Source organism: Pyxicephalus adspersus, chromosome 10, assembly GCF_032062135.1.
Source record: "Pyxicephalus adspersus chromosome 10, UCB_Pads_2.0, whole genome shotgun sequence".
Classification (NCBI taxonomy): Eukaryota; Metazoa; Chordata; class Amphibia; order Anura; family Pyxicephalidae; genus Pyxicephalus; species Pyxicephalus adspersus.
The window spans coordinates 56,282,709-56,308,214 of NC_092867.1; the positions used below are offsets into that span (position 1 = coordinate 56,282,709).

Below are 25,506 nucleotides of genomic sequence, written 5' to 3' on the forward strand. Positions count from 1 at the left end.
TATGGTTGCATACATTTATTGAATTTCAGGAGAATATGAACTGATTCAGGTTAATTGGAAGCACACAAAAAAATCAAAGTCTTGTAGAATTCAAATGTTTGGTTTGTGAAAGATGATTAAAGATGAAAACAACAAGGTGCATGGGTTTAAAGAATCTATTCACCCTGATTTAAAACTCACAAACAGAATGGCGTTTTTCTGCACAATTCTCATCATTCCACTTCCCGGTGTCACGTATTTCCACGCAGTGCTCTTTGCCATCCACGTTGTTGGGTTCATTTGGGCCCCAGTTGGTATAGCTGATGACGTCTCCAGATGGGTATCTAAAAGTACCCTCTGTCTGCATATCATTTATTCCCATGAACGCGTGGCGGTTATTCTGCTTGCGAATGGAAAAGATGGCTTCGTTTTCAGCATCGTTCCTTGGTGAGGCCAGCTGACCTCCAGCTTTGGTGCAGATGGCTTTGGCATCAAAATAGGTCATTTCTTTGTCATTATAAATATAGATTTTGTTGCCATATCTAGCGCCTCCTTTTAAAAAGGCAAAAGCTGTAACAAGAAAAGGGGGTATATTTTATTTTAGGATTTTTACATCCAAGTTAACCGTAATATCTGCCCCTTTGTATTAGGTTGAAGGCATCCTATATGGGGGACATCTGTGCCATGCTATGGCTTGCCTATGGCCTGAGGCAATCATCGATGACCTCTATGTAGAAATTGGTGCATAGATGTCTCAGATTGCAAAAAGCAAAAGATCCATGGGTTATATTTATAAAGAATTGGGGACCTGAATTTACATTACCATTTTTTTGTCCTCACTTTTAACAGTGGTGGTGATCAGTGCTTTGATCACTGTACCGTAATTACCCTAAATGGGCAATCAGAGGCTCCGTTCTACATGAATGGGGTTACTCACTACCATATTTTGAAGTGACGTCCCAAAAGTGATGATGGTCAAGGGATTAAAACACGTCTTTCTAGTAGTAGTCAAAATATATTAATAAACACCATAAATAAAGATTCCAACTAACCGTTTCCCTGCTTCTCAACGATTGCTTGCAGATCTCTCAGTCGTCCATCCAAAGCGGTCACTTGCAATTTAATACTTTCAATTACTAAAGAAAGAAAAGATTTCTAATAAAATTAAGGTATCAGGTATTTGTGAATAGACAAGTCTGGTCTACCAAATATTTGACTGTCACCAAGTTCAACGTTTCTATTGGACTGAACATTTGGTGTATAGACTTTGCATATTATTATGGCTTGGCTTTCAGCATTAGGGAGTATGACCGCTATTTAGTAAAACTTTGCTTCCAGAACATTTACATAGATCTCCACCAACATTAGAAGGTTCCTTGAACTCCAGTGATGACTCCAACGATCAACCAGCACAAGTGGGACCTTCCTGCCATAGTTCCTCACCATGTTCCTGTCTACCTGGGACAATTTGGGTGAATCCATGATTCTTGGATTGTGGGAACCTTTCATAATGGCAACAGCAAACATGAAGGGCCTAAACAAAGATCCTACAAATTGAATCCCCATGAAAGGCCATTGTCTCTAGTATCTACCCAACACTAAAAAATCAGAATTATAATCAAGTTTATTCTTGCTGATGATAATGTACATAAAAGAAAACCAGTTTCATTTTAATATTGAATGAAAATCAGTAATTATGTAGTCAAGCTACTCTTGCTTTGAAGAAAAATGCCTTGTTACCTGGAAGGGCGCTTTCTCCTCTTTCTCCTTGGGGTCCTGGTGGTCCTAATCATATACAGAAGTTAATGAGAGAATTAGTTAAACAAAACCCACTTAGTTATATCTACATACATCTAAGGTGAAATGGAACCTAAAGCAGGACAGAACTCACAAGGGGAAGTGTTGGTATGATATAGGGAACATCTAAAATATTAAATGAACCTAATAAGTTTCCTAAAAACATACCTTTTGTCTGAAATTCCTCCTAAAAATATTGGTACACTTCTTGTGCCTAGGTACGCCTTAAGCCTTATAGCTGTTTATCTGTAGCGTGAGAGCTAAGGCTCTGCTGCCATTGCTTCCTAGTCACACCAGATTTTGGGGGAGATTTTGTGATACCATTACTGCTCACTGGTCTCATTGCTGGTGGACAGTCAACAGAGAGACCACAGGCAATACAAACTAGTTACTTAGTCAGGTTAAAAAAAACTTAAATCCTTCAAGTTCAACCACTAGGGAATTAAACACATCCCAGATAAAAATCCTATTGACATTTGATCAAGTTGATCCAGAGGAAGGCAAAAAAAAACCCTGGTTCAATTTGCCACAAAAAATCCTTCCCAGTTCCCAGTCCTGTGAGTTCTCCGTTGTTTTTTCTTTAAAACTTTTGTCCTTTTGTCCTCTGCTAAACACTTTTTGAAATGGGCTAATCAGGTAATTGTCCTAAGTGCCATGTCTAAGCTCGGGCATGCACTCGGGTTTGTTAACTGCCACACCTCTATTTTTCCTGTCTGCACTCCCAAAAGTTCCCATTATTTGCTTTTTGATTTTTTCCCCTTCCTGTACTCCATACTGTGCTGCTTCATTCCTGTCCTTCTGTGGGTGCATTATTGTTTGATCTTTGTTGCTGACCTTTGCCTCACCTGACCCTCCAACCTGGACCAAACTCTACTTATATTCCCACCTTGAGATTTCTCTACCCTTTGAATACCTCACCTTGTCACTTTTATGCGTATGGTCTCAGACCAAGTGGACCAACCAGTCTTGCCAATCTTTAAACCCCTAGTTACGATTTTTGCGTACTGAAATCTCAGGGCAACCTGTGCTGGGATGGCACAATGGGCCTCTTGAGGCTGAGCCTGGGTTTGTCTTTAGGTGAAGACTTTCATGTCTGATAAGGCATTGGTATTTGACTCAAGGCCTCACATTGGAGTGGCAATGTCATAGAACCTTTGGCAAGGTACCGAATCATAAAAGATTTTGGGAGGTACTATGTCATGGAAGCTTCGGCAAAGTACCATATCATTGAATCTTTTGTCGGATACAATGAAATGCAAGTTGGTCAAATGTGGAGTTGCTTCAAAACATTGACTTTTCTTATTCTTAATTTTTTTCACCAAACCTTTTGATCCCTAGGAAATAAACCTGCTCCGATTTTGAAATATGTGTCATAAATAAATTCAGGCAGTTCCTTTATTACCTGGAGGCCCGATATCTCCCTTTTCTCCTTTTGCGCCCTCTGGTCCGGCGACACCTGGTGTACCAGGTGTTCCTAAAACATCATGAGATATAGTTAATGAAAATGAGAATGCCATATGGAACAAAATCTTAAACTCACAAGGCCTTGGGGGTAACTACAACTTCCAAAACACCAGAGCAAAACTTTATTTGGGTCCCTGTACCCCCACAACAGTAACCTGCTAATACAATTGTATGGAAAATGGGGACTAATCATTTCTCCCAATTACCACATCATACCCCTAATATAAGCCCCCTATTACATTCATACTCTGAGCCCCCTAGTCCAAGGCCTATGTTGTAAACCTACTAATAACCACCCATTTACCACATTGCCCCTAATATGATCCCTCAAAAACAAAGGGGCCAATAGTCTACGTGTCATGTCTAAGAACAACCCTTGCTTATCACCTTGCAAATAATATGAGCTCCTACGGTATGAACATAGGGACCCCATTGACTATATTGCAAATCTTGGAATAGCCTATTTACCATATTAACCCTAACATGAGCCCCCTATAAACACTAATGTCCACTGGCATATATTACCGACCTAGCCCTTTTACCATATTACTTCTAATATGATCTCCATACACCTAGACACCCAATGGCCTTTGTTGCAGACGTATTTATACCAGTTCATTTTCAGCTATGGTGCATATCCTCTCCAGATATCTTCATCATAGTTTTTTAGGACAAGTAAATAAAATGAGCAGAGGACATTTACTTTACCAGTAAAATAAAGTTTCCAAATACCTGGTGCTCCCGTTTCTCCTTTTTCTCCAGGGGGTCCAACTATTCCTTGTTCTCCAGGTGGACCTAATCAGGTTTATGAAAGTAAAAGCTGAGGTTAAATCTGCTAATATTTTGCCTTCTTTGACCCCCTTCCCCTACCATTAGCATGATATCATCACTGGGTCTCTGTGCAATGCAGACTAATCATGACTAAAGCTGAGTACACACTTGCAATTTTTGTCGTTGGAAAGGATCTTTCACGATCCTTTCCAACGACAAAGGGACCACACGATGCATGAACGGTGCTGTACATACAGCACCATTCTGCTCTATGGAGAGGGGAGGGGGAGAGCGACGGAGCGGCACCCTGCTGCGCGCTCTCCCCCTTCCCTTGCATTAGAATCGGTCGTCGTCCATCATCCGCGGATCCGCCAGGACGGTCGTTCGGACGATGGACGACACTGACTGTACACACGGCAGATTTTCGCCCGATATCTGGCCGATGCCGATTATCGGGCGATAAAAATCTGACGTGTGTACGGGGCTTAATTGGAGGAACCAGTAGTGTGCAAAAAAAGATTACAGTTGCCTCCTATTTGTTCAGTCTTAAAAAATCACCCAGCCCTAGTTATATAGATCAGGTATAAAAATAAAGAGAAAGACAGACAGTAGGCAAAGAAAACAATTATATTAGATTCATTCCATACAAATATAACAATGGTAGGTAAGGTAGATTTACACATCCAAGATTACAATTTTTCCAGTCCCAGTTTTAGAGGTGGGATTTGATGGAACAATGTTCTATACAATAGACAAAGTTCCTATAACAGTTAACAAGCTGAAAAGTTCTTTTAGTCGTTAGGATATATTGCTAACTTTCAAAAGTCTCATTAATCCCGTGATGTTTCTCCCTATTGGCTTCCTCAGTGAAAGTTAAGACATACTATGTGAGTATATGAAAAGTACTTATTACAATATGTACAGTGACTCTCATATCGAAAAATTAATATTTAACTTCAAAAAATGTTTTACCCGAAAAACAGATACAGAATAAAATTTTTATGAATATAATGTTCCATAAAGATAAGAGTATTGTAGACTCTTAGGACTACAATTAGGACTTTTTTTAGTTCAGGGTTTACCTTCTCCTTGTGATCCCGGTTGCCCCTGTTCTCCTTTTGGTCCACGTTTAATATTTTATAAGTGTAACCAAAGTATTTTCTCATTTTTTAGAGTATACATCAGTACTAATGCAAGAATACATGACAGCTCAACTTTGAGTACATAGGAATATATTGCAGGTATGCTTCCTAGTGGATATGATATTCATTGTTAGGATAATTAAAAGCAACATATACTTTATCGTAATATATTACAGAATTTAGACAATTTACCGCAATACTTAAACGGATGTTATAAGCGGTAACCATCACAAAGTTGACAAGGTATCACCTCGTTATTAAGCGTGGATTAACTAAAATCCTTTGAATACTTTGTCATGGGATTTGAATACCCCTCTTCTCTTTTAGAGTTCAAAAACTTTCTTACATGCGTAATACTCCAAATAAAAGCTGGAGCACACCTACTCATATGAGGAAGGTTTATACTCATAAAATTTAAACATTTATTCAGAATGGCTAGCTCAATATTATCACTTCTAGAGTGCATTTTACTACCAACGCAATAATATATGACAGCTTAACCTTGATCACATAGGAATATACTGCAGGTAGGCCCCATAGTGGATATAATATATATTGTTAAGAGAATCGAAAACAAGATACTAATAACGGAGAACTTATCACTATATATTACAGATTTTACATGAGTTATAGTATCTCCCCTCCCCCTATTGTGTGGTAATTCCCCCACCTACTAGATTGTAAGCTCTTTGGGGTATGGTCCTCTCCTCCAGCCTCACTGTCTGTATTTGTTTGTCATTTGCAACCCCTATTTAATGTACAGCGCTGCATAATATGTTGGCGCTATATAAATCCTGTTTATTAAAAATAATAACAATAATATAGTAAGGTTTAACCTCCTAGCCGTTAAGCCCGACCTTCGTACGGGCAAAAAAAAATGGCTAGGATGGTTAACCCCGAGTTTTTTCCCATCCTTACTTACCTGGTCCCGCTGTGCTCATCCAGAGTCGTGTTCGTGTTCCAGCGTCGTCCTCCGTCGATCGTCGTCCATCGATCTCCCTCTCCAGCGTCGGGTGTCCTCCGTCGGGTGCCAGCGGGACCGGTAAGAAGCCAGCCGACATCTTGTGTTCCGCCGGCCGGCATCTTGTGTTCCGCCGGCCGGCATCTTGTGTTTTGCCGGCCGGCTTCTTACCTGGTCCCGCTGATCATCCACGTCCTTCTTCTTCCAGCGCCGGATGATCTCTAAAACGAGAAGCCGTCCGGCGGAAAAAAAAAAAACGTACGGCTTCTCCCTGCGTGCGTGATGACGTCGGCGCATGTGCGGGAAATTCAAATTGAAACTCATTTAAACATTTTGTATTGGATTCAATACAAACTCCTGTATTCAATCCAATACAAAATAATTCAAATAATTACAAAGTATATAACTGGTAAATTCAAACGCTCATTTTGTATTGGATTGAATACAAACTCCCTATCCAATCCAATACAAAAAATAAAAAAAAATAAAATAAAAGTAAATAACTTGGAAATTCTAATTTATATTTTGTATTTGATTGGATACAAACTTGCGTATCCAATCCAATACAAAATAATATAAAATTAATACAAACTACATAACTGGTATATTCAAACGCTCATTTTGTATTGGATTGAATACAAACTCCCTATCCAATCCAATACAAAAAATAAAAAAAAATAAAATAAAAGTAAATACATTTTTTATATTCATATTATCTACTAGAACCCCTGTTCAGACATATTTCCGTAAGTTACAGGTCTACAATTTAAAAAAAAATTTCATGAAAAACAGTGGATCACTTTTGGTACAGAAATCTAGACCTCAGTGTAACGCTCAGGTGGTTAAACAGATCCCCTAAGCAGTAACCATCAATAAGAGAAAATAACAATAAGTGAAATCTAAGGTGTTTATTTTGATATGATATTTCAGACATATATATTTATATATCATTAAATTGTATCCCCAAGGTGGTTAATGCCAATATTCCTTCCATAGCGGGTCAGCTTGTTAAACCTGCCATTTCCACTCATTGCAAGCATAAGTTATTTTACTATGTTATCTGTGATCAAGTATTAACAAATACAAAGTAAGTTCTATATATGTAATTTGTCATAAATATAATATCTATAAGTTTTTATGGATATGATGCTATAATATATAATGTTGATAACACTTATAATTTGTTTTATATTGTATAGGAGGTCATGTGACCATGTGATATATACAACTTTATTACTTTGTATTGTGTTCTGATTGTATGATGTTTTATTAAAATTTTGAAGGTTTCCCAATCCCCTGAAGAAGCCCTCTAGGGCCAAACGCGTCAGGAATTAAGGGACAAAAAACAGTAACATACCGTAGGAACCAATCAGCACTAATAGACGCCACTGTTTAGTTTTGAAGAAAAAAGACCCCTCCTCACTGTATGAATGTAATACAGCTGGAGGAAGGGTCCTACAAGTGGTTTAACATAAGATTGTATAATTTTAATACACCAATTGTACTATATAATCCTTGTATATTTTTAATATACAGGACCAAAACAATCCTCGTTCCCTCTCGTTGTTGTATTCTTTATACACAAACAAATGTATTCTTTGTACAATTTAGTGGTTGACTTTAGGATTAAGATTAATTATCAACTACACAACTAATACCAAAAAGACTCTTCGGACTACAATTAGGACTTTAAAGTTCAGGGTTTACCTGGAAGTCCTCTGTCTCCTTGTGGTCCTGGAGGCCCCTGTTCTCCATTTGATCCAGGTTTTCCATTTTTACCAGGTGGTCCAGGTAGACCTAGTCATGGAATACATGTAGAGAGTCAATGTGAACTTCATCTTATGTGGAGGTCTAACTACAGATTATGGTGCCCCAAAGCAAAGGTTTGACTGGACCTTCCCTACTGATCTTCTCATAATGTATGTCTAAATCAAAGATGGAACAGGAGATAGCATAGTGCAGAGAATCAAGACAGGGATTCCCATTTATAGAGTACATTCTGAGGAACAAATAGATATCAAAAAGTTTGTGCCAACCATACACAGCCACCCACAGGCCAACAAAATCGCTTGTATAGACTTGTGTTTGGGTTCATTGAGATCAGGACCACACACTGGTATGCTTGAGATGGTTTTGGCCCAGTCACCAGAACCACCTGGTCAATATAGCTTGTTGGCTGTTTCGCTAAGAACCATCACATTTTAGGAGGGGCACTATCCATCTAAAGGTGGTTATTGCAAAGAATCAAGGCTGAGAAGTTACCATTTATTCCAATAAACAGCTCAGATCTCAGGGCCTTGATGTAAGGTCCTCCCATACCTACCACCACCATGGCAAGCAAGTGCAGGGTACTGTGGGGTATAAACCATAATGATCAACAATTATTAAAAGAGTCACACATTTGATCTATATATCAATAATATCAGTATGATATTGAACGCAGTACTCGAGATTCTATGCTCTTCAGTCATGTTGGGAGCATGCAATCTCATGTTGTGTGCCCCATCATATAAATACATCAGTAGGTCCCAAATAAAGTGTTGGACAATGTGAGTACCAGGAAGTCTCTTCTTTTTTTACCTGGGTCACCCTTTTCCCCCTTTTCTCCATTTGGCCCTCTTAGGCCTGGGGGACCGTCCCTCCCAGGAGCACCACATGTGATGATGGAGTAGCCATTCTTATCAGGGTCAAGACATATCTTCTCATCCGGAGTCACGAAAACCAAATGAAGCAGAAGTAGGCAAAGAACCTTCATTGTCAGCATATTCCAAATACAGATGGTCTATAGGAGAGAAAAACACATTCACTATATATATATATCCACCTACTAGATTGTAAGCTCTTCGGGGCAGGGTCCTCTCCTCCTGTATCACTGTCTGTATTAGTCATTTGCAATCCCTATTTAATGTACAGCGCTGCGTAATATGTTGGCGCTATATAAATCCTGTTTATTAATATATATATATATATATATATATATATATATATATAAATATAATAGGTATAGTTGGAAAACATGATTATTTTTTAAGCCCTGTCAACTGGTTTATTGCAAAATGTAGTAAACTTGCTAAGGGAAGAAAGGGGGCTTGGGTGGACCAAATTAAAAAAGACAAAACAAAAAAAATTTTTTTTTAAAAATGAAATGTAAAATATAGTGTGCAAAATGCACTATTTAAGCCATAAGACGTCAATTTCTTTCACTTTAGATATATTTCCACCACTTCCCCACCAGCAATTTTGGTGACAATGCCATGTTCAGGAACTTTGCAATTAGGATGAAAATTTTGCCTGTGTCTGAGCCAAATTTTCACGTGTACATTTTGAAGGTATTTTTGACCTACTTTTTAATTTTTACCATTCTGTTTTTGTATATATGTAGGAATTGAATATAAATATAATTTGAATAAGACTTACCAGTGTGATGTTACTTACCAGCTGTACAATAGAGATTCTGCTCTCTGGTGTGATGGGACAACCCCAATGTTCTTCTATATATATATATATATAGCTACGCTATTTACTGACTTGCACAATCTGGAGTAAATAAAAGATTGAAAACAAATACACCCAAATTCAATCTGCAAATATTCCCCGGTAAACCAGCCCTGGAGGATCTTAAAGGATTACATTTCCACACAGTTATTGTCAACTACTTGGATGGTTGAATGGTTGGAATTTCTTTTTGTTCAGAATCAATAGTGGAGGTATATTATTTATATGTATTGTATACATTACTTGTTATATACAATACATATAATATATTATATTATATTATATTATATTATATTAATTAGCCAAGCAGGAGGTAACCTCCCACCATCCCTGAATATGTAGGTTAATGGGCAATCTGAGGTGACCTCCCACGTATTGCTGGATCCACAGGTTATTTACCAAGCAGGAGACCTTCCACTATCTCTGTGTTTATAGGTGATTGGCCAAGCAGGAGGTGACCTCCCACCATCCCTGAATATGTAGGTGAATGGGCAAGCAGGAGGTGAGCTCCCACTTATTCCTGGATCCACAGGTTATTTGCCAAGCAGGAGGTGACCTTCCACTATCTCTGTGTCCATAGGTCATTGGCCAAGCAGGAGGTGACCTCCCACCATCCCTGGATTTATAGGTGATTGGGCAAGCAGGAGGTAAACCTCCCACCATCCCTAGGTGCATGAGTGATTGGCAAAGACGGGTGTACCTCCAATCATTCTTGGATCTATAGGTGATTGGCCAAGCAGGGGTGACCTACCGACATTCCTTGATCCATACATGATTGACCAAGCAAGGGGTGACTACCCGCCATCCCTAGGTCCATAGGTGACTTGCCAACCAGGCCAGAAGTGGAGGTGATAGCACTAAAGATTGTATGTATGATATGCCTGTTTGTCTGTCCAGCTAAATTTTTGGACATTCTCTCTCCACTATCAGTTAGTGGTATTACAGGCAGAGATCCCTGTCCTTAAGTAGATGATTACTAAACTCAGTTCCTTGTCCCCATCCCTCCTCAGGATCCCCATTCATGACGGTGGTAGAGAAGTCATTTGACTCAAGAGCACATTCATACATCAGTGCATGGGTCGCCAACATGTACGTCTTGACCCAAGCGTGTGCAGGTTCTTGTGCATGCTATACATTCACCTATATGCCACAACGGCATTAAGCTGGCTCAGCATTTCATTGTTTAATTTCTGGACTTCAAATGTTCCTCTGCCTGAAGAGTGACCTTGGATGCGTTGTATTGACCCAGTTTATGTTCCTTTACTTCCTCTTGATTATCCTTCTGTATTGCGTTGGTTGCAAGTTACTGACCCTGGCTGTCCTTTTCAGACCACCATCATCTACTGTTTTTGAACTACACTGACCACTTACTGTCAACCTGACTTGCACCTGAATGGAGTTCCTGCCCATTGGCTACTGGCCCTTTGCATCTGGTCCTGACTTATCCCTGTTTATTAGACTTCTGAATAGTTGCAAGATAGTGCTACTGTACTACCAGAATGATACTGTGTTATAACTGGGATTGATTATCATATATTATAATTTTTACATGAGAATCAACTATTTCCATGGAAAACACCTACCACATTGATGAATGTGAATGTTAAATAAACTGCATTATAAATACCCTTTTATAAACTCCAGCAATAAACTTTTGGTTCCCTGGTTCTTTTCAATACAGATAGTCCCAGAGTTAAGGACATCCGACATACAGACGACTCCTAGATACGAACGGGGCTTCCCTGCTTGCTTGTGTGCAGGACGGAGGTTTGATGGGGGGAGGGGGGGCGGTTTGCATGAATTGCAGAAGAAATCTTTTGCTAAACATAGCTGAGGTTGTGGGTGATCCTAAGGACTGAGCTCTTCTACAACATCTTGCAACTCTTTAATCACCAAGACAAACTCTGCTGTTGTTTCTTTTTGCATATCAAACACAGCTACCTGTCCTGACTTACATACAAATTCAACTTAAGAACAAACCCACAGTCCCTATCTCATATGTAACCCCCGATACTACCTGTATACCATTAGAGGCATTTTGTATATCTGTTCTATACCTTGGTGCAAAAAAAAAATACTTGATCATAAAAAGTTGCCCTATATCCTGTGCCCGCATCCTATTTTATTCCAAGGGGTCCTGAGAGAATTTTTGTTTTGTCTTTTTCTGGCTGAACTGGTAGAGCTCTAATAGGAATCCCCGTAAAAATAATAGCAAAAGTACTACAATAGGCAATAAGCAACAGCATAAAAAAAAACAACGAAATGATACATTACACAGAAAGTCTGTCCCCTTCTTCCTGTATTTTGGATGGGCTCAAGGAGGCAGCTTTTAGCAGTCCTTTTTATAATAGATCAGATTGCCCAACATACCCACACCCACATTCCCTTCTTAGGTGTGCTCAAACCCCTTTTCCCCACTTTCTGTCTAATCCACAATCTTCATTGGATTTTGCTCTTCTTTTTGGCATCTTCCAGTTCATAGCACTTTCATACCCTGGCCAAGTTCCTTGACCTAGGTCATCATTAGTCCATCGTTCCTTTGATGGTTATCAAGTTGATGCCATGTGTAATACAACCCCCATAAAACACTAAGACGCAATCTTTAATTTACGAACCAGACAAAAACCACTCACAATCCTGTTCTACTGGTCTTGGAGTATCTTGGTTCACCCTCAATAACCCGTCTCCCATCTTTTTCACTACACAAATATATCAAATTCCTGTTGCATAACCCCTAAAATATAAAAATGCTGAGCACTCCAACAGGTCCTCCTAGTTTTTTTTTTAATTTGAACTGCAGAACAATTGGAAATGAAATGAAGAGAAAAAGGAGAGTAGGGTTTTTGTGGCAACAAAAACAATTTTATATAAACGTTTGTAGTAATTACAGAGGTACATGTGTATTTACAACAATCCTATAAATGTTGCAATAGTACACTATAAACTAGAAGACTAGGTATCATTCCAACGTCACCATCATAGTGAGTTGGGTCGAATGTCGTACTAGACAAATCTCTTCTAATTGCAGTTGTTGGTTTATTTTGAAAAATGAGCAACGAACAAGTATGTATCATTCATGTGAAAGGGCTCAAGTCCTGATGTGTTTTGCCCTGTGGGCTTTCTCAGGGGATCGTACAAGACCAAGAAGGCATAAAAATCCATAAAAAACTCTACTCCCCTTTTTCTCTTCATTTAATTTCTACTTGTTTACTAAGAGGGTGGCCAACCAAAACTACTTAAGAAAGAACGATACCCACCTGTTTTAGCTCCTACAGAACAATTAATAACTTTGTTGTAGAGGTGGGATTTAGTAACTGAACACCAGAAATGGGGGGCATAAGTTACAGAAATGTACTGCATATACACTTTAATCACGATCAAATGGTAGATGGCAGGTTTCTGTTTCATACTTAACATATTTAACATAACTTGTTCATGTTCTCATAAGTGGGCCGAGGGAACTAACACATCCTTGTCTACTATCTGTTTTTTGGGCTGATTGGGTCGTGATCAAATTGTTTTTATAGCTCTATGTAAGTCTTCATGACCAGCATTCAGTTTAGGGCTTTTGGGTCTCTGTTTAATAATAAGGTTGGCATATAACCATGTTTGGTTGGTTTCAGTTCTTGGGGGATCACAACTGGTATGGTAGGAGAACCCAAACAAACTAGCAGCGCCTCTATAAGTAGTTCTACATCTAGATGATCATCCTCCTTCTGCCTTTGACCAAAATCACCCAGATTTTGTCCAACCCACAATCTCCATTGATTTCTGCCTGGCTTGTTGGCATCCTTCAGTAGATAGCACCTTCCTTGACCCAGGTCATCATCAGTCAGCCCATCATTTATTAGTTATCAAATCAATGCCATGTATATCCACAACTCCTGTGTATCACTGTTTTTTAATTCTAGAGACCACTAGAACTTGTTCTACAGACTACAGGCTGTTATGTTTTTGGTGTCACTTTGCGGCAGTGATATTACTGATACTCTAACAGATTTTATAGGATATTGATGACCTGTCTGATGTCCTCTTCTTTCTTCTATAAAACTAAATTCATGCAATCAAAATCTTTGATTTATAAAAAAAACTCATTTGAATTTTATATTGGTTGAGTTTGTGGATTTCCCCTTTGTTGAATAATTTCTGATGGTTGAAGAATTTCTGTTTTCTGATGGTCAGTTATCTTACATACACGTAAAACAATGACAGGAAGAAGGTGTCCGACGTGATCATATGTGAATCCTAGTCTTCATTAGATGCTAATCTATTCTTCATTACAGATAAGGCCACCATGGAACCATGTTGGTTTAAAAAAAAATGGCCAAGTGTAAACAAATTGTAAACAGACGTCAACCAACCCATTTTCCTGGTGATACCAAACCTTTAGCAGCCAACGAGATGTTGTCTAACCTTTGATGGTGGATCATTTCTGGTTTATGAGGGAACCAACCGTGACAAATATGGCGAATCATTTTGCACTCATCATACTTTATTAATATTATTAATTGGTTACGGTTGTGTGGATCAATACTTTTAAGCTAACAAAAATCAGGTTTTGAAGGAGAATAAAATGTGTCTACATAGAGAACAAGAGAAGCATGGTTGTAAAGAATTAAGCTATTTGCCTTGACTTCACAGATGAAATAACGTTTTTGGCCACAATTCTCATCGTTCCACTCTCCAGTTTCCCATATATCCACGCAGTCTTCATTGCCATTACTGTTGTTGGGTTCACCTGAGCGCCAGTTGCTGTAGGTAATGACTTCTCCAGACAGATATTTAAAAGAACCCTCTTTCTGCATGTCGTTTATTCCTTTGTATGTGTGGTGGTTGACTTGCTTGCAGAGGGAAAAGAGGACATCATTCTCCGCTTTGCTCTTAGGTGAGGCCAGCTTTCCACCGCCTTTACTACACCTAGTTTTGGCTTCAGAATAAAGTTCAACACCATTTAAAATGTAGATTTTACTGTCACTTTTACCAACTCCTTTTAGAAACCCAAAGGCTGTAAAGATGGGTAATGGATAAAAAATAAAATATTTTATTGGGAGGCTGTTAAATTCATAACTTATTTAACACTAGCTAGATACAATGGGTCTTATTTATTACAGCTCTTTAAGACTTGAGAACATGATCAGATCCCTACCAACTTTGCTGTACCCCAAATCTCTCCCCATACAAGGCAACTGGGAAAGGCTCACATCTCAACTCAATGTCTACTGGGGCAATCCCTCACCCAAAGGGCAGACAGACCTTTGACTAAATATGAGTTGTCGACAATTTCAGCAGCAAAGATGGCAGATTCAGCCTTTTTATCAACAGCCCCTTCTATTTACCCTTGATAAAACTTTTTATATATACCCAGGTATTGGTCATCCACATAAAAATCACCTAGCTTACCTTTTCCCTGCTTATCAAGGTTTGCTTGCAGATTTCTCACCCGCCCATCCAACGCTTTCACTTGTGGTTTAATACCTTCAAGTACTAAAAAAAAGAGTTGATACCAATAAAGTGAATGTGTGTATAAATAGGCTTTTTAAACCCATATCAGTCACTCCAATTATTTTCATAATGCAGGCAATTGGATAAGTTTCTCAATAATGTTAAATAAAAGTTTACACGTAAGCAAGTATTATGTAAGCAAGCTACCCACCCATTCAGGAAGAATGCTTTGTTACCTGAATTTGCATTAAATATAATATATATATATATATATATATATATATATATATATATACATAGCCTACAACTATCTGTCAAATATCTTATTTTAATCAAAGATAGTTAATAGTGGACCATAATTAACATCACTACTTTGGTGGTCATTGTTCTCTTTGCTGGATTCTCTAACATGGGGAAGCAATACTATCATTTTGCCCTTTGTTTGAATTCTTATGGACACAGCTTTCTAAGTCCAGTTCCCTTTAAAATACTAGACCTCTGGGTCCCTTGTGACTTAAAAGGACAGGTACGTGGAGGTTGTTTAAAAGGACCCTTTAAGGGCAATCACTGTGAAATTCTATCAATACATTTTAGGGTTCATATTAAAAAATACTGCTCTTATCTACACCTGTCAAACCCCTTACCCTTTCTCCCAGGGTTCTTGAAGTCTTTTATATTTTTATTCAACTTTTTTTGCTTTGGATAACTTCTATTTTATCAATATATTTTTGTAAGTAAAAGGTTTCAGAGCTGGACATAGTTTTCTAACTAAGGTATAACTGAGAACTCGGAATCAGGTCGTTCTTTATTCTGCTGGTGACTGCTCTAATGATCCACCCTATAATTTTATCTATATAAAAGCATTAGGACTAGTCAGTGAAAACTTCTACACTTCTATTGTAGTATGGAGATCACCCAGAATTAGCAGGAGAGTTATGATTGTTTCTGCTCTACAATGTAGACTTTACCTGCGGCCCCATTGTCTCCCTTTGGTCCTGGTGGTCCGCTTTCTCCACTAGGTCCAGTTTGTCCTGGTAGTCCAGGTTTACCTAGTCATTTAATATATAAAAATATTAATTGCAGTGGAAGTTATGAAAACTGAGTAAAATTCTTTTGGAATGTTTTGAAAAAGTGTGGATTTGTGTTTAGCCCCATTCGCGGCCACATAATATTGGGTCGATTCGAGCTCTTACTTCCCATTCCTCATTACATATATCAAAAGTGGCATTGTACCCTTTCCCATTATGGACAAATGAGCCCCTATCAATATTGATGTCCATCAGTTCATGTTGCAAACATAAAGTTAGCCCCCATTTGCCTGACTACCCAAATTATGACCACCCCAACCCAGACCAAAGGGGCTTAGTTGCCCATATACCACACTTAAGAATAACTCTAATTTACAATGTAATCATTAATATGAGACACTATTACATTGGTACTCAGTGGCCAATGTTGTAGATCAAATAATAACTCCCATTGGCCACATTATCTCTAACTTGAGTCCCTATAAACGTAGTTCAACAATTGCCCATGATGTTTAATATCCCAAATGTACAATTTTATACCCAATGTAAGTGCCTGTAGACATTGATGCTCAGTAGGTGATAAAGCAGACTCAATAATAACCCCTATTTACCATGGTACCCCTAACAATCGTATTCCTTTATTCAATAAAATGTCAGCATTTGCTAATGGAGTTGTTTGTATGTATTAGTTTATATGCTGTGATTTTTTGTACAGTGCTTATGCTGAGTTTTGTATCCGAGGTTTGTTGCAATTCATTGCTCTCCAGGAGGACCTAAACAATCTGCAAGTGCAGTATTTATTACAAAAAAAAACATAGCAATTGTTTATTATACAGAAGGCTAAGTTCACAAAGCTATATAATTGAAGTTTAGTTTTAGTTTAGTATGCTTGTATTTTGCTTTCCCTAATACCCTCTCCCTGACAATGCTTTTTCTGGCTGTCATGTTACCGGTACATGGCTAGCTAAACCAATGTAATCAATAATGACAACGCTCACATCATTGTTGTTTTTAATGGTTCAGCCAATCAGGGAACGTGGCAGTTGGGGAAAGCTGTCTTCACCTGCTCCCACTAAACACAAGGACAGGGGCTTCTGTCATTCTTCAGTGGGGAGCAACCGTTGCTGTATATGGAGTGGCCACTGCTGGCTAGATCCTCAGAGGACGTCATATTTTAAACATCACTGGATCGTGTTATCACTGGAACCCAATTATAATTAGTTAAAAAAACATTAAAAACTATTTTTCTAGTGCTAATGATGACACAACAATTTTTTTCCCTTTTTTTTTCCTTGAAGTCTCAGAGAGGCTGTCCAATGTTCCCCTACCCAATCTGTAGTGGTGGTTTGGAATGATTTACAAGAGTCCGATAACTGGATAAGCACACTCTTAATTCCATACATACTTACATAAAATTTCATAGGTCAATATTTTACAATCTGTAAACTATAATATGATTGGTCAGTATGAAATGATGAATACATAAACATCAACTAGGACGGGTTATGATTTACTAGAATGTGCCTTCACTGCAGCGCAAATTATGGAATATGAAAAACATTTGGACTCTGTGGTTCAGCTGTGTGCCATAGAGTGGGCCTTATTGATGTCTATTATGTATAATCTATGTGGACAGGGTTCAGTACTGTCAAGTAGTAATTAGGGTTCACAAAAAGGATTACACTTTTGTATTCTTTCTAGGTCTGACCTTTTGAAAATACAAGGTAAAAATTTCCCCATTCTCTCCTTTTGACTTGCCTATTGTCAACGATCCCATAATGCATTACATACAGCCAAAATGAGGTTTTTAGTAGACAATATTCTTGGTTACCCGAAGCCCTATTTGCCCCTGTTTCTCTCTTTTCTCCATGGGGTCCAGCAATTCCTTGTTCTCTAAGAGGACCTAATAAGTCATGGAAGATTATATTTACACACGATTATGTAAGAAAAAGGAATTTATGATGGTTATTAATATGCTTACCAAACCAGGTAAATATTACATAATTCCTATAAAATTATAGATATTAAACCATCATAAAACTGCTTTGAAGGTTCTATGAGGTGAATTATCAGCAAAAAACATAAATGTCTATGCAACTAAGAACAACATTATATTATGGACAAATCAACCAATACAAGCATAAAGCAATAGACACCAAAACATATACCCTGTTTCCCCGATGATAAGACACTGTCTTATTTTTTTTTGAAGGCCAAAATATGCTCTAGGGCTTATTTTCAGGGGGATGCCTTATTTACCCATGAAGAAGACTACAGCCATTCATGTCCACTTCTGATCAATCTGTGCCAATCATTGTCCCCTTCTGATCACTCATGTGCAATTCAAATTCCCTTTCTGATCACTCATGTGCAATTCAAATTCCCTTTCTGATCATCTTGTGTCATTCAAACTCCCCTTCTGATCACTCTGTCATTCAAATTCCCCTTCTGATTAAGCTGTGCTTTTTTTCTATTGCACGGCAGTTAGGACAGGGGAACAGCAGGTGGCGCTGTGCCGGCTTCTTTCGCTTTGCTTTACAGACAGGAGAAAACACGATGCTGGCAGAGGAGAGAAGAGAGACGCTGCAGCCAGACACACGCAGGATCGGGTATCGGGTGAGTATAATATTTTAATTATTTTTTTTGGGTGGCTTATTTGCGGGGGGGGGCTTATTTTTCATTTTAACATGAAAAGGGGGGGCTGTCTTATTTGATGGCCCTGCCTTATCATCGGGGAAACACGGTAATTGGAGTCATTCTTGTGGGAGGGCCAAATTCGCGGCCTCGAATGCAGCAAGGTTGGGTTGACCCGAATTTGCATGGCCAAATTCGGGTCGAACATTAGGATGACCCGAATTCGAACAACAACACTAGCTAAGACATATATAGCAGTCACAGTTTCACTTAATTGTTCTCCTTCTGTGTACGTTAGCATTCTCTAAGCTGTAAAAGGTTGCAGAATTTTCAAAATTTTGACCAAACTTCAACTGATTGAACTTTTCAACAACACTTTTGATGACCTGTTACCATCAGGAAACCCACCCTGAGAAATACAGGCCTCAATGGACCTAAAGCTACTACGACAAGGACATTAGCAACACTGCAGGGTTGTATTTATCCATCAGGAAAAAGGTAGGTCCACTGGGTTCTCTAGCCCACAGGAGCCCTCAAGGCCCTTAACCATACTGTCTACCATCTTTGCACTGAGAACATAACTTTAATGTACCCTGCTATAAATATAGTAGGCAGTTGATGCCTTCAATACCTAGCTTCTTCTGCAGATGGCATCTAACGCAAAGCTTGAAATCAGTGGAGCAAGCATGTAATGAAAGATCTCCACCATCTTGGGTGCCCTCCCTGACTCTGGTGAGGTGACTTTTTTCAGAACAGTTGAAGGGAGGGTTAGGGGGAGGTATGCGGGGTCCAACAAATGCAATCTTGCCCTGGAAATCCAAACATCTTACTACGGGCCTAACATTGAGATGGAGATATCACTCCTCAAAGACTACTCCTTAAGGACTCAAAGGATACAGGTCAACCTTGTAATCCATTCTTCTAAAGTCTTGTTTAATATATCCCCTCCATACATCACTGAACCGACCCCCCGACATTATCCCAACTGTAACCTCCTTTCATCTACCCTATTAATCTTTTCCCATTCCCCTATCTAGGACTTGGTTTGTGAATGTTTAGTGAATGTCAGAGTCACTGGTTTGTAAATATTACCCAACTTTTCACCAAGTTATTATCTTCTTCATAGTTATAGGATATAAATACAATAGAACTTGATAGTGTGATGAGACTCACCTACCAAGGCACCAATAATGATTACATCCGTATTCTGGGATATTGTCGCTTAGCTGGATGCTTATATAAAATTTTTAAACAAAGGACTTCAAAGTTCAAAGTTCTAAATATTTTCCTTATCAAAATTCAATTATTGACAAGGAAATGAGGATTGTAAAGCATTTCATTTTCTATCATTATTTGGCTCAATGGTTGAATGATTGGTATTTTTAGTGTGTTTGGACTAATGTTGTGTATACAGCCTTACATTACCCTTTAAAAGTTTTTCTTGATATGTGCTATGGTGGCATATGTTACTATTAGATGGTATTTCATGACATTGTAGTAACGATTTTGAGGAAGTGTACAGAAAGTCTTGAATGAAGTATCTGGCCTGGGGGTTCAAATTGACTTAAATGCTCCATAAATGATAAAAATTGGTTATGCACAAAATCAATGTAATTCACTCTTGAGATTTACCCATGTTTAAATTATTTGTTTAGGCTTGGATAAAAATGTAAAGTCTGTTTGTGCCCTATGAGGTAAATTTACCTTTCTGTATTTGTGATGCTGACCATTGGCACTTGGACAGAAACTGATAACCATTGCTGTATTAAGACATAAAGAAACTGGATTCCATTAGGTGCCTCCAGACACAATCAGTACTTACCGAAACCAGAATCATAGCCTCAGACACAATTAGTACTATAGTGACACAACCAGAACTTATACCTACTTATATTTACAATAAACAAAATTCAAAAGGTCCTTTAACATCAGGCTCTATGATACTAGAAGTAACGGGCAACAGGGTTTTTGGTGGACTGGATACCTACCCATCCCAATCACCCCAGCAAAGAGCAACTTTAATTTTTTTTTTCCTGAAATTTCTTCTCTCAAGGGCTCTTACTTATCTAAAGATCTTAGAAGTCTGTCTTATTCTATACTAGTGAGTTTTAAGGACACTTTTTGGGCAGGTTTTAGATCCTGCCTGGTTCCTGCACGTTATGTATTAGGTCCGGCCCATGCCCTAAGAGCATGAAATGTCTTACTGCATTCTGAGAAAGAGAGAGGGGTCAAAGGATCAATCTGGTCACAGAAGGTACTGTGGTCAGAGGAGGCTTTGGAGTTACAGTTGTTTTGGGTTGGGTTGGGTAGGGTAAGAACCTGTGGATATATGTGGAACTAACCAACCTCCGGGTTATTGGAAAAGTTAGGTTTATCTGTTCACTTCATATGATTTTTTTTAGCTCATGGTGCTTTTATCTCTTCCTGTCCCAGGTTATAACCTGCTAATAGCTTTTCATATTATCCATGTCTCCATTGGGGTAAGGCAATATCTACTAAACAAGGACACAGTGATTAAAACCCACCTCACCACCATGAACGTGACTGCCAGTTGAGGGTCATCACAAGGTAACATCCAGCCTGCATTGGAACCTTGTATCCTTGGAGATAAATCCAAGGGTAATTATGTTACTCCACCTGGTAAATACAGAATGGTTTCTGTCAATACCAGCACTTAAGCAGAATTGAAATCAATAGATTGTTTTATTCATATGTAGCATGAAGGTGTGACTTTTAAACTATGTTGTCCATACAAGTGCAAAGTTTAAGTGGTTAACCACTGTCAGGAATGTGTACTTGAGTAAATGGCTCACCGTTCATGCCAAGACAAATATTTATCATCAGTCAATAGAAAATTTAGTGCGTATTCTGTAGATAATTGATATGAAACAAGATGCTATGAAAACTTGCAGGCACGTGTTCTTCCCATTGTCTTATACACGTGGTTTCAGAAAATGACCTGAAAATGAAACAAATCTGCATAGGTTCAGTTCACTGGGGAGTTGTCAAATTGTGCTTGAAATGCACAAAACCTGAATTTAGGTAGCAAATTCTATTGAGGTCTACAGGGGTATAATAGGTCAAACTAAATATGGAATTTTGTGCCCTTGCCAAAAATATAGTTTAAAAAATGATGGTAGAGGTATGGTCCATGCGTTTTTACGGACAACATTGAAAATATGTAAATATTTAAAATACCAGTTTTGAGTGATACCCTGAATGTGTATTTTTTGAACTGGAATGAAATATTCTCACAAAGTCACAAAGTATTTTCAACACAGATAGCACCCCCTATTTTTTTCTTTTGATTGCGTTCCACTATTAGCTTTTAGGACTTTTGTACCTATGATTTGCCTTAAGCCCAACCCTAAACCAACAAGCAGTTGTATACAATAATCTATTACGGCGCTCCTTAGTGTTCACACACGATATAATGTAGGAGTACTATATCTAATGAAACCTTCCAGAGAATTAGAGCCACTCAAAATAGCGACATCATGCTGGGAACTGTTTGGTGCTCATAGAGGTTTCCCTGAATGGCCACCATGCCACATAAATGATGACCTATGTATGGTAGATCCCAGCAAGTTGGTGTTTTTTTTTTGCTTTTTCCTCCCATCTCATCAGACAGAAGTAGCAGCCACATTCAGCACTTTTAGTGACAGCCAACTACTGCTCCGTGACCTAAGCTAGTGACGCATTTTCTGAGCTCCCAATTCTAGATGCTAATCAAGGCAAGAGTACAGAACCACTTTGCTTATCCAACAGAATGGTCAAGTATTAATGAATTGTCAACTAGCACCAACAAAACTTATTTTTCACGTAATGTTGAAATCATATGTGTTCAATGTGGAAAACTCTAGCAGCCAAGCAGATCTCAGCAAGCTTTAGCCTGCTATGTAAAATATTATTTTTGGTTGGTTTGGGACACTGCCATGATGTGCCAATAAACTATAAGCAAATTTTATTCATGCTGTTTATTGAATAGAACTAGGAAGATTGTGCCCTTGTAACTAATAAAAGTTGGGTTTTGGAAAAGAGGTCTACAAAGAGTGCAAGAGGAGCATTGTTGAAAACAATCAAGATATTGGTGTTGATTTAAAACTCACAAATAAAAAATCGTTTTTGAGCACAATCCTCATCGTTTCATTTTCCATTTTCACGTATCTCCACGCAGTCCTCTTTGCCGCGCCGGTTGTTGGGTTCACCCAGGCGCCAGTTCAAGTTGGTGATGACATCTCCAGACAGATATGTAAAAACACCTTCAGTCTGTATGTCATTTATTCCTATAAACGCATGCTGCTTGACCTGCTTGCGGAGGGAAAAGAAGGCTTCATTCTCTTCATTGTTCCTTGATGAGGCCAGTTGACCTCCAGCTTTAGTGCAGCTGGATGCGGCTTCGGTATAATTGGCTTCAATGTCAATTAGGACACAGATTTGGTTCCACTTCTAGCTGCTCCTTTTACTACTGCAACAGCTGTAATAGAAAGGAAGCATTTTTGAAGGCTTAATTGAGTTTACTACAAAAACCAGGGAATCTGTGCACATCGGTATCACCCACCTCACACTCCGCAGCCAGCCAGCAGAAATCTTACCCCCTGGTTACTTCCTAGTCATGTGACTCCATGAGAGCTGCCTCTTTACCCCAGAGAATCAGAATATTCCACAGAAGCTGCGGGTAGTGGTGTGAAAACCATCCGAGCTGCCTCTGCACCAGCACTTCCTCTGGTGGAGGACTCTGCTGGTCACCTGATCTCCATTTGCCACATGATCTCCCCTATAAATGTGGCTGGCAACAGGAAGTTTCCCTAGGCTCTGCTTCCAGGTCCGTCTGCACTCCTGATCCTGTTCCTGGCTCTTAGGGAATACTGACCCCAGATGTCTGACTACTCCTAATTGCCACCTGTTCTAACCTCCCATTTGTTTGACTACGCTTCTGCTTCACATGTACTCCGCTTTGGTCCTAACCTGTTAGCAGTTACCAGCCCCTGGATTCATGGAGGCCTCAACCTGCAACAGTCTGCAGAGCAACATCCTCTCCTCTAGTGGCTCTGAAGGAAACCAAGTTCTTGCTTACACTCTGCATCCCATACACTCTCACTAGCGGGCTGGTGACATGGAGGGTCCGTAATCCCGCCCCGAGACACTGTGACAAAAATCAAATAGAATGATGACATGAAAGTCATCATTGGGGCTTGAAACTGGATGGTGTGAAGGAATAAATATTAAATGCATTGATGATGCTGGTAAAAAAGGAGCTGATTTGGGCATCAATGTCCAATATACCTTATATTTAACTCTTCACACAGTCCAGAAGATACATATTCAGAACTTTTGAGAATCTTGTTTTTGCGGATCAGATAGGGCAGACAAAGTGTTTGCTGACTACAAATTGTGGACAAGTGTTGAAGTATAGTTTGCAGATCCAACCCTTTTATTCCCATTCCTGTTGAAGATCCCAAGGCAGCTGCATCTTCTGCCTCTCCTTCACCCCTAAACATAAGATTTACATCGGTCAGGTGAAGGTCACCAACTCACCATTTTCCAGCTGCTTAAAGCATGCTTTCAGATCTCTCAACTGTCCATCCAAAGTAGTCACTTATGCAATTTAAGGCCTTCAAGTACTAAGCAAAGAGGTGACACCATTAAGATGAATGTATTAGGCATTTATAAATATTGTGCTTCATTCTTTGGTATGCTTGGGACCAAATGATATAATAAATTTTGATTAATTTGTGGTTAGGAGGCATTGAGAAGCTAGGAGAAACCTCTTCATTCAAGTTTTCCAGTTTTTGGAGCAGCTAGAACTTTCTACTTTGAGTACATTTCCTTATGGCCAGAGTCAAGGAGTATTTCCATCATATTACTGAAAGAAGAAACTCCCTATAAACTCATCTGGTCCACTAAACTTTTGACTTTTTGCTAACTTCAAATGAGGATTGGGGTTCCCAAAACCTGAGCAATTACTTGTTGCCATTGTAATGTCTTTTCCAAGAAAATACTTGGTGATCCCATCAGCTCCCATTTTGAAGGTAGATCCATGCTGTTGTAGTACACAGCACAAGGATAGCGGGAACCACCTATAAAAAGCTCCACATAATGGGCAAAGCAGGTGCACAGACCTAGGAACATAGAGATTTCACCAAATGAATAGAAGAGACTGTTAAAGTTAAAGGAATAACTGACCCTTTTGCCTCTTCTAAGTATCTCATCTCTGTTCCTACTGCAGGCAACATGAAAACAGGTTCTCTTTAATCCAATATTTAGTTACAATAATATAAATTACACATTACATAAAATTAGATCAAAAAACAACAAAGACAGAGATTTAAATGTATGCTGAGTATCCAGCCACAGATCTCCCTACACGCTGAGTCTCCAGCTGCTGTCCTGCACATCTCTCCAGGAGCTGTTTGTAACACACTTACAAATTCTCTATCCGGTATATAGAATACACCTAGGATCAACTATAGAGGATCCCTGACTCAAACACAAGGACCTTAGCATGTAGAATACCACGCTACTTATACCTCTCTGATCTTGCATACAACTTCATACCATCCACTTTTGTTCCACAAATCCATATGAAATTGACACAGACAATCTACGCATGCTGTCAATACTCCTGGAAAAGCCGTATCTGGCGAAACGCGTCGAGTATATCCAACAACATGCTTCGATGATCAAACATTGTATATGGTCAACAATATATAATTTGATAGCTGTTATATGTCTAGTGAAAAAATCACTTTGTCTGTGGTTGAACCCCAAGGATAATAAGGTGGTTCAAACC

At 38.9% G+C, this 25,506-nt stretch overlaps 2 protein-coding genes across 7 annotated transcripts in view; one reads left to right on the forward strand and one right to left on the reverse strand.

The window, feature by feature from the left end:
* Positions 1 to 23,719, reverse strand: LOC140339109 (pulmonary surfactant-associated protein D-like). 3 transcript variants are annotated; one of them, XM_072423673.1, is made up of 11 exons: positions 22,823 to 23,719; positions 21,239 to 21,350; positions 16,020 to 16,100; positions 15,010 to 15,093; positions 8,695 to 8,896; positions 7,822 to 7,911; positions 3,973 to 4,035; positions 3,179 to 3,250; positions 1,720 to 1,764; positions 1,032 to 1,115; positions 1 to 549 (listed from the first exon to the last, which is right to left on the reverse strand). In XM_072423673.1, exons 5-11 carry the CDS (start codon positions 8,876 to 8,878, stop codon positions 170 to 172), a joined length of 918 nt encoding a protein of 305 aa, XP_072279774.1. In that variant the 5' UTR covers positions 8,879 to 8,896; positions 15,010 to 15,093; positions 16,020 to 16,100; positions 21,239 to 21,350; positions 22,823 to 23,719; the 3' UTR covers positions 1 to 169. The 3 variants fall into 3 exon arrangements, with proteins under 3 accessions (XP_072279774.1, XP_072279775.1, XP_072279773.1); XM_072423674.1 differs by lacking the exons at positions 15,010 to 15,093; positions 16,020 to 16,100; positions 21,239 to 21,350; positions 22,823 to 23,719 and adding an exon at positions 9,550 to 10,449; XM_072423672.1 differs by lacking the exons at positions 15,010 to 15,093; positions 16,020 to 16,100; positions 21,239 to 21,350; positions 22,823 to 23,719 and adding an exon at positions 9,532 to 10,447.
* LOC140339046 (oocyte zinc finger protein XlCOF8.4-like) overlaps positions 1 to 25,506 on the forward strand; it is a 236,061-nt gene that overhangs the window by 65,483 nt on the left and 145,072 nt on the right. The window lies entirely within an intron of this gene.